General features: G+C 61.9%; 1 protein-coding gene across 2 annotated transcripts; it reads right to left on the minus strand.

Annotated features, from left to right (window-relative positions):
• Positions 1-1944: 1944 nt before the first annotated feature.
• Positions 1945-8478, minus strand: UTP14A (UTP14A small subunit processome component). 2 transcript variants are annotated; one of them, XM_055818030.1, is made up of 15 exons: positions 7987-8473; positions 7367-7471; positions 6998-7068; positions 6689-6753; positions 6375-6517; positions 6054-6209; positions 4975-5094; positions 4796-4890; positions 4434-4557; positions 4271-4348; positions 3460-3823; positions 2925-3304; positions 2665-2852; positions 2494-2593; positions 1945-2337 (listed from the first exon to the last, which is right to left on the minus strand). In XM_055818030.1, exons 1-15 carry the CDS (start codon positions 8140-8142, stop codon positions 2065-2067), a joined length of 2418 nt encoding a protein of 805 aa, XP_055674005.1. In that variant the 5' UTR covers positions 8143-8473; the 3' UTR covers positions 1945-2064. The 2 variants fall into 2 exon arrangements, with proteins under 2 accessions (XP_055674005.1, XP_055674006.1); XM_055818031.1 differs by having other exon boundaries at positions 2202-2337; positions 2714-2852; positions 7987-8478.
• Positions 8479-8540: the final 62 nt, after the last annotated feature.

Raw genomic sequence — 8540 nt, forward strand, 5'->3', positions numbered from 1 at the left:
AGCATCACTCCCGCTCTGGGGCAGCTGAGGAAGGTAGCAACTTAAGGTGCCCAGCTTAAGGCAGGGCCAGACCCCACTGGGCTGTAAGCCACTCCTCAGGGGTGCAGGGGACACCGTGCAGAGTACAACAGGACAGTCCTTTGCCACAGGGTGGGTTGAATATGAGGACAGAGACCAGAGGGGTGCTTGGGGTTCCCCTCCTTGCAGACAGCCAAATGGCAGGACACTACTCTGAAGACCCTGCTCCGAGCCTAAGACCAGCTCCGCACTCACAGGTGTTGAGCCCTGAGGCCTCCCAAGACCCTTCCCAGCCCAGGTACTCTTACGAGAATCCCAAGGCTGGGAGCTGAAGGAGGTGAGGTGGCCCGGGTACTGGGACAAGCCAGGCACCACGCTGGGTCAGGGCACATAACGAGGGGTCCCCGTGAAGGTCGGTGCCAGGGACACCGTGGGGATGCAGCTAGCCCCAGCAAAGTGGGGCTACAGTGAGCCCAGGGCTGCCTGTGGGCAGGTGGAGGTGCAGGCAGAGGGCTGCACACACCCCACACTGGGCTCTGCCTTCCCCTGGCTCCAGGGCACTTCAGCTTTGACTAAAACAAACAAGAAATACCCCCTACACCGCTGCCCACCCCCACCCCCGCCCCTCCCCGCCATCCCCTGGGGCTGTGGTGGTGAAGGTTTCCCACACCTTTTGGGGCAGGCAGGGCAGAGGGAAGCTGGGCTCTGAGCTGGGGCCACCAGGCCAGCGAGGGGCTCTCCGCTTCCTCTCCTTTTTTTTTTTTTATTCCTCCACCCTGCCCCCAGCTTGGGGTAAATTCATAACACACAACCGCGGCCTGGCCACAGGTGAGCACTATCTTCCTGCCCCAGGGTGCCGGCTGGGCCAGCGCACCCAATCTGGTCCCTGGCGGGCAGTAGTGCAGGCAGCCCCCACCTCCCCTCCACCCAAGAGTGCCAGCACCCAGCATGGAACAGCCCTGCGTGGTCTTGGGGTGGGAGTCGGGGAGCGGCTGTGCACCCGCTCTCAACCCCGTGGGTGCCTGTGCCCCACCCCCACCACGAACCCCCTTTCCCTGGTATGACCTGGCTGTAGGGGAGCAGGGTGACTGTGGCAGCCCTGCCCTGGCTCCGAGGGACCAGCTGCTGCCCGAGGACACCGCCTGGCCCCTCTCCTGGGCAGGCTGTGGTGCCAGCAGGGTAGGACGCGTCCCTGGCATAGGGCATGTGTTTCCCAGGAACAGCAGCAGCTCCCTGGGCCTGCGCTCCTTCGCTCTGGCTGGGGAGCGTTTCTGCAGCTGGCATGAGCACACCATGTGTGGGACAAGGGAGGAGAGACCTGGAGGGATCCCTGCCTGCTCCGGTTTCATCACAAGGCTCTGGCACACCCCTCCGTTAGTGCTGGACACACCAGCACCCTGCTGTCACCCTCTGAGAGGTGTAGTGGGCAGGACACCGAGCCCAGCAGCAGCAGGCTGGGTGGCTGCGCCAGGGGCAGAGCCAGCTCCCAGCGTTTGCAGCACACCTGCACCCCCTCACGGACCTGTTTTCCAGGGAATTGGGTTGATTAGAGCTGGGCAGAAGTTACCCTGGAACTGCGACAGGCCCAAGGAGCTGTTCTGTGCAGCAGGGCTGTGAGAAAGCCCCTTCAGCTATGATTAAAAAAAAAAATAGTAATAATAAACCCCCATTTATATATTAAAAAAATGGGAGTATGAAAGACAAAACCACAGGGCAGGTGAAAAACCAGCCCCGACTGAGCACTGGCAGCTGCTCCACCCCCTTGTCACAGTTGCAAGCCTGAGCTGTACCTCCCAGGCCTGGCCCAGGAGCTGTTTGTTACACCCGGCCAAAGCACCCCGTGCTGCATGGGGCCCCAAGGACAGGCAGGAGGGCACCAGCTGTCCTGTCCCCGGGCACTGCTAGGGCAGCCACACACACCGCTCAGACAAGGCAGCCCAGGAGATTTTATTGGGGTGGGGGGAACAGGTAGAAGGCACCAGACAGAACAAGGAGCCTCTCCTGGTTCCTCTGCCTGCTCCAGTCCAAGCACACATGGGCATGGAGCTATTGTGCTCTCCTGCGCGGGTGGCAAAAGGGCTGCTCTGGCTGCTTGGGCGCAATTTCTAGCGCTGGCTTGGCTCCACTGCCAGCTTCGGTGGCCATGTCAGGGACATCCTCAGCGGAGATGGGCTGGATGATGTGGCCCGCTCGGGTAATGACGCGGGGGGTAGTTAGCTTCTGGAAGGCACGCTGCGTGTTCCACGTGGGGCCCACAGGCGTCCGGATGCTGTGCTCAAACTGCTGGTGCCTCTCAAAGGGGAAGGGCAGCTCACTGACCTGCAGGGAAACAGTGCAGTGGGGTAACTCCCTGTGGAGCAGGGATTACCGGCAGGGATTCAGGAGGTTTTGGGAACGGGTCACAGCAAGGTTCTGGGCGGGCCTGGGTGCTGGAGTACTTGCTGCTACCACTTGCGGAGGCTGGGCATCACCCACCTGATGTGCTGCCACATGGATGTTGCGCCGCTCGCTCATGATGACATGGGGCAAGTGCTGGTCCTTCCTGGGAGGGGCTGGGGGTGGCTTGAGCAGGAATCTGCCAGGCAAGTGAGATGTCAGATCCCAGTGCTGGGCTGAAGCATGTTGCTGCAGCTCTTCCATACTTACCGTTTTCTTTTCTTGGTGCTGGGCTTCAGTCCTGTGCCTCCCCACTCACCCCAGCCCGGCAGCACCAGGTTCACTGGCTGCGGCTTTGCAGCCTGCTCTGCCTTGTGCTTCTCCTGGCGGAAGTCAGCGACCACGTCATCCCCAGCAAAGGCCTCTGCGATCACCCCTCTTTGGTCGATGCCACCCTCCTGTGGAGAGACAAATCAGTCCCCTGCAGCCAGCCCTGCCCAGGGACCAAGGGGTAGGCCCATCCTGATCACCTCCTCCTCCATGACCACAGGCAGGCTGGGGCACTGAACCTCCTGGGACTTCCCGGACAGCACAGCCTGCAGGCTAATGATCTTCTTCTTGGCTGGTGGTTTCTTGACACGTCTCTCCTCAGCTCTGCCTTCCTCCTGCTGCTGCACTTGTTCCTCTGCTCCTGCAGCCCCCAGCTTCTCCAGCTCTTCCACATGCTCCTCTGAGGCCAGAGCCTCAGCGTCCTCCATCGTCTGCACCCTGCCCAGCTGCTCCAACAGCAGGATCTCCGCCTGGGCCTGGGAAGGCTGCTCGATCCTGACGCTTGTCTGCTCCTCCGCACAGACAGGGTGGACAGGGCTGTCCCTCAGCAGTTCAGAAACTGCATCAGTCTCATCAGCACCTGCGCATTGAGGCATCAGGTGAGAAAGTCACCCACAAGCAGGGAGGGAGCAGGACAACTGTGTGAAACAGGCCAGAAAACAGTCCCACGACCCCCTTTCCCCTGCCCAACCCTGCAGCACACCAAACTGCACTTGCGGGGTGTGAGCTCCTCACCTTGTCCCTCAGGGCTCCCTGCCCGCTGCTGCCGCACGTGCCGTTTCTGCGCAAAGTCTTGTAACAGAGCTTCCTCCTCTGACACCTCCTCATCCTCCTCCTCCATCTCCTCCTTGCTCTCCGCAGCACCAGGCACCGCAAAGTCTCCAAGACCCTCCTGTACCTCGGGCTCCTCGGCTGGGCCACTGGGCTTGCCCAGCATCCAGGGATTAGTTCTGCCGGCACCCGCAGGGATGGTGGGGACAGCCACTGATGTGAGGTCCTCCTCAGGAACATCACCTGGTTCCTCCTCAGGCAGCTCCACTCGCACCTTCTGCATCAACTCCTTGTTCTTGGCAAGTTGTTCCTGCATGGCCTTGCGGGCCTGGGAGGGGATCAAGATGTTTCTAACGCAGCCCAGAAACAACATGCCCACCTTCCTTAACCCCCCCCCCACCTGTCTCCCCCTTCTCCAACCAGCATTGGGGACCTTATTGGGTCTTTCAATATATAAAGGGCGCTTATAAGAAAGATGGAGAGAGACTTTATACTAGGGTCTGTAGTGACAGGACAAGGGGCAACTGCTTTAAACTGAAGGAGGGCAATTTAGCTTGGACATGCGGAAGAGATATTTCACAATGAGAGTGGTGAGGCACTGACACAGGATGCCCAGAGAAGCTGTGGATGTCCCATCCATGGGAGTGTTCAAGGCCAGGCTGAAAACAGCTCTGAGCAACCTGGTTTTGTGGGAAGTGCCCCTGCCCATGGCAGGGGGGTTAAATGGGATGGTCTTTGAAGGTCCCTCCCAACCCAAATTCTTCTGTGATCTCACCTCCAGGTCATACTTAGCCATAATGGCCCTGGAGCGGGCCCATTTTCCCTTGTTCTGGTGCTTAAGACTCATGCGTTCCTGGGAGGAAGAGAGAAGCATCAGAAAGAGCACCTTCACAGGCAGGAACTTCCCAAGGGGTGTGGGAGAAGTGCAAAAGCAGCACCTGCATCCTGAGCTGCTCCAGCTCCTCCAGCTTTGCCAAGGCAGCCTCGGGGTCCAACTTATGCAGCAGCTCAAACTCCTTCAAGGCCTTGCGTCTCTTGCTTTTTTTCAGCACACGATGGTACCTGCAACACAAGGGTGGAGAGCCGGTGAGCGAGGCTTCACGGTTCTGGGGAGGCCTTTGGGAACACAGCACTGTTTTGGGCAGGAAGCTGCCTGATACATTGCAGATCCCAGAAAGGAGAGGACTGGCTCTGTCTTCCTCCATGTTTTGGCCATACCCATGCACTGGGCAGGGCCAGCTCCAGTGGCAAGACCCAGCTCTCTTCCATCACACCAAGCCCAGCAATGACAGAACCTTACTTCTTGCTCTTGATTTTCTTCTCTCGACGAGCCTTAGCCTCATAGTAGGACTGTATGACCCGAGCCTTCTGCAGCTCAGCCCGCCGCTGCCGGGCCTGCCAGGGAACTCAGAGTGAGGGCAAACACCAAAGAAGAGGCCTCCAGAGCCAGGGCATGGCAGGGGCTGGGGGAGCGCTCACCTCCTCCAAGCTCATTGCCTGCAGCGAGGCTGTCTCCTCTGGTGTCAGGAGTGGGTCTGTGATGGGCTGCTGCGTCTTGTGGAGCAGTCCAAAGATCTCCTGCTCCAGGGGAGTTCGGGCCTGTTGGGACAGAACCGACACAGCAAGAGCACGATGAGAACTGTGAGAGCCAATGCTTCTCCAGATGTCCCCATCCCTCCAAGTGTCCCTGAGCAGCTCCATGGGAGGGCCTGGAGAAGTGTGCCCCCCTCCTCCTGGGGGCTGGGGCCACAATTCTGCTCACAGATCCCACGCAACAGCCTGAGGCTCACTGTGGGCCTGCCGAAGCACCCTCCCAGCCATTGCACCAGGTTACGGCAGACAGAATTCCTCCCAGGAGAGATAAACAGGCTTGCAGTTGACAGGCAGTGCTGGCCGCATAGCACTGACAAGAAGCATGCAGCAGTAGGTCCAGGTTACACGACACCCATGTCCCACCAAAACAGAAAGGGATCTTTGGGCAGATCAAAGCGAGTGCTGTGAATGTTGGGGGCTTGGCAGGGGCTGTCTCCCACCTGAGCATCTGGACAACTGGGAGAACTCAAAGGGATGACAGCAACTCTCCTGCCAGCACCACAACCCCCAGGGGAACTCACATTCAATACCCAAAGCATCCTTCTTTCATAATGAAGATTCACAAATGCGCAGGCTTTGGGAAACCAAATCCCCCCTCAGCTTCAGCACAAGTGGCTGAGGGCTACTAGCAGGCACCTGGCTCAGCCCAAGGACTGAGAAACTGCAGACTCAGCCTGTGTATCTAGGGCCGAGAGTCTAAAAAGAAGGTAGGAGACAGAGCAGGCTCTAAGCCTTCTGCTCATGCCTTACCTGGCTTCTCCCAGACAGCATTTACACATCTGCTACAAGGGAGGAACACTGAAGACTTCCCTTTTAATCTTCCCAAGCTCAGCACGCACCTGCCTAGAGCCTCAGCTACAGGCTGGGCTTTCCTCATGCCTACCTCATCCCTCTCAGTGTAGTCAGGAGATGTTGAGTTGCCCCAGCCAAATCGAGGGAGCTGCATGACACACAACAGCACCCACCTTCCAAGCTGAAGCCGCTTGCTCCAGGGGTACAACTGTAGCAATCTCCTGCTTCAGAGGGAAAACCAGCTGTTCTGCCCGTCGGTTCTGTAAAACCACCTGCTGCCATTTGCCCACATCTTTAGAGGTCCTGACGTAGGCAGCTTCCCTCACGACCTGTAGGCACGGGTGAGAAGGGAAAAGGGCGAGTAGAGAAAAGCTGACTTAAAGAGCAAGGAAAGCCTTTCAGCATCAGAGAGGAGTAGAGGAGCACTCAGGAATGCAGCTGTGCTGCCCTGTAAGGTCAGAACTTCTCTCTGCTGCCTGCACAGGCCCACTCACCCGCTTTGCCTCCTCTTTGCTGAGTGGCAGCTCCACTGCCTTTTTCTGCTTCACTCTGGTCAGTTCGTTCTTCACGCTGCTCAGGGCGGATTTAGGACGGATAGGCTGCAGGAGCTCAGACAGAACCAGCTTCTCCCCAGCACCTACACAAGGTCCCACACGTTAACACAGGTGTGGCATCGCCAAGGGGCTGAAGCTGGGCTCAGCCCAAAGGTCCAGGGCAGACACAGCAAATCCCAAGCTGTTAGCTCTGGGTGGGCTGTGTGGCCTCAGTCTGACAGCAGAAGCTCTGCCCAGCTTCCCAGGGATATTACCTTTGCAGCTGACATTGAACTCTGACACCTGCACGCTTGCCTCTGTACGCTCAGCCAGCTTCCGCCTACGAGAAGAAAGAAAATAAACCAAAAGTCTCCTCGCGTCCCCGCCATGTGCTTCTCCTCCCACCTGCAGCTGCGGCACAGGCAGAAGAGCTGGGCCCAGGGAACCGAGTGCCCTCCCACCTGCCCCTTTTTCCAAAGCACTCCTGCGCAGCCCCGCAGGGGCAACGGGGAGGAACTGCAGTGTGGCTGCTGCAAGAGCCGCAGGGCCGAGCCACGGGACCTCCTCAAACACCCTGCACTCACCGCTTCCGTCCGGAGAGGGAGCTGACCGCTTCCAGGAGCCGCCGGTGCCGCCGCTCGCCGTCCTCCTGCCCCTGGCACACAGCAGCCCCGGTTATCGAGCCCAGCCCTGCCCCGGCAGAGGCCCAGCAAAGCAGCCGCGGAGCACGGCCGCAAAGGCAGCCCCGGCCAGCGCTACCGGCAGCGGCGCCTGCTGCCCGGTGCCCCACCACCGCCCGGCCTCGCCCCGGGTACCAGCCTGCTCCCGCCCAGGCCTCGGCGTCCCCGGCCATGCCCGCGCCGCCCCGGGACGCACGGGACGGGGGAGCGCCCGGAGCTCCGCATGCAGCAGCGGCGGCAGCTGCCTGGGGAGCCGAGCCCGGCCCCGCTCACCTCATCCTCGCCTTCGCTAGCGCTCGGGGCCGCCTCCACTCCCAGCCAGTCCTCCTCCGCCATCGCGCCGCACGCCGGGCGAGCCGGAAAGCACCGCGCTGCGACCTGCCGCAAAGCACGGCGCTGCCACCACCCGCCGCGCTTCCGCCGCCCTGCCTGACGTCACGGTTACCGTGGCAGCGGGGCCTGGTGGGTGGGGGCAGCGGCCCGGCCGCGGTTGGGGACCCCGGGGCGGACCGGCCTCCGCCTGGCCGCAGGCGCTGCCGAGGGCGTCCCTCCCATCGGGCCGCGCACCCGGAGGCCGCCCGCAGCCACCCCCCCCGCGCCTGAAGGCCGGCGCGACCGAGCGACCGGCGACGGCGGGGGAGGGTCTGGCCTTCCCCGGGCCCCGGCCGCCCTCCCACCCGCGCCGCCGGGACGCCCAGCACCCCGTGCAGCCGAAGCCCACGCGGCGCGACCCGTCCCCCGAGGCTGGCGCGTTTCCCGGGCCCTGATGCCTCGCCGGTGGAAGCCGTTCTGGGCGCGAAGGGGTGTCAGCGCCCGGTGGCCGCCAGCGGCACGGTGGGGGCCGGGGCAGAGGAGCAGGTCGCTGCCAGGGAGTGCGAGTGTCACCGGGTCGCCTGCAGGCCAGCGCCCCGCAGAGCTGCTCCGGCGGCCGGGCCCCTGCGCATCCGTCCTCCTCCTCCTCCATCCCTGCCTGCGCCCGGGTTGGGCGCAAAATAGGGGCTGCAGGGCAGGGGGCGGTTTGTGGAGGGAGGCGACGGGCTGTGCCCCATCTTCCTCAGTCTCCATAGCAACAACCGCCGGAAAAGTTCCGCTTTCCCTCCGCATTTGAAGCGCCGGCAGCCACGTACCCACGGACAGCGCCGCGTGTGCGTGGGGCGGGACACCGTGGGGGTTCCTTGCGCCGAACCCCCGGGTCCGGGCCTGCGAAACGGTGCGACAACGGGTGCGCGGCCCCAAAATGCGGGCGTAGGGCTGGCAGCTGGAACAGGGGGACAGCCCGTCGGTGGGACCGACCCGGGGCACTCCCCGCCGTACTGCGGCTCGACGGAGGGAAAGTGGCGTCGTGGGCGCCCGCTACGAGATAACGGAAAAAGGGGAGCGGAGCGGGGAGGCGGCGGCCGGGCCGCTGGGGCGGGGTGGAGTCTGGGTGGGGTAGCACCGGCAGGGT

This window comes from Falco peregrinus, chromosome 13, assembly GCF_023634155.1.
Source record: "Falco peregrinus isolate bFalPer1 chromosome 13, bFalPer1.pri, whole genome shotgun sequence".
Classification (NCBI taxonomy): domain Eukaryota; kingdom Metazoa; phylum Chordata; class Aves; order Falconiformes; family Falconidae; genus Falco; species Falco peregrinus.

Bases quoted from the DNA above. Each gene is read 5' to 3' on its own strand.
- UTP14A (XM_055818030.1), bottom strand. From the start codon at position 8,142: ATGGGGCACAGCCCGTCGCCTCCCTCCACAAACCGCCCCCTGCCCTGC. The intron at 7,472-7,986 runs GCGACCCGGTGA...GCTTTGCGGCAG, and splicing joins TGCGGGGCGCTGGCCTGCAG to GTCGCAGCGCGGTGCTTTCC. The intron at 2,853-2,924 runs GTGATCAGGATG...GTCTCTCCACAG, and splicing joins CTGTGGTCATGGAGGAGGAG to GAGGGTGGCATCGACCAAAG.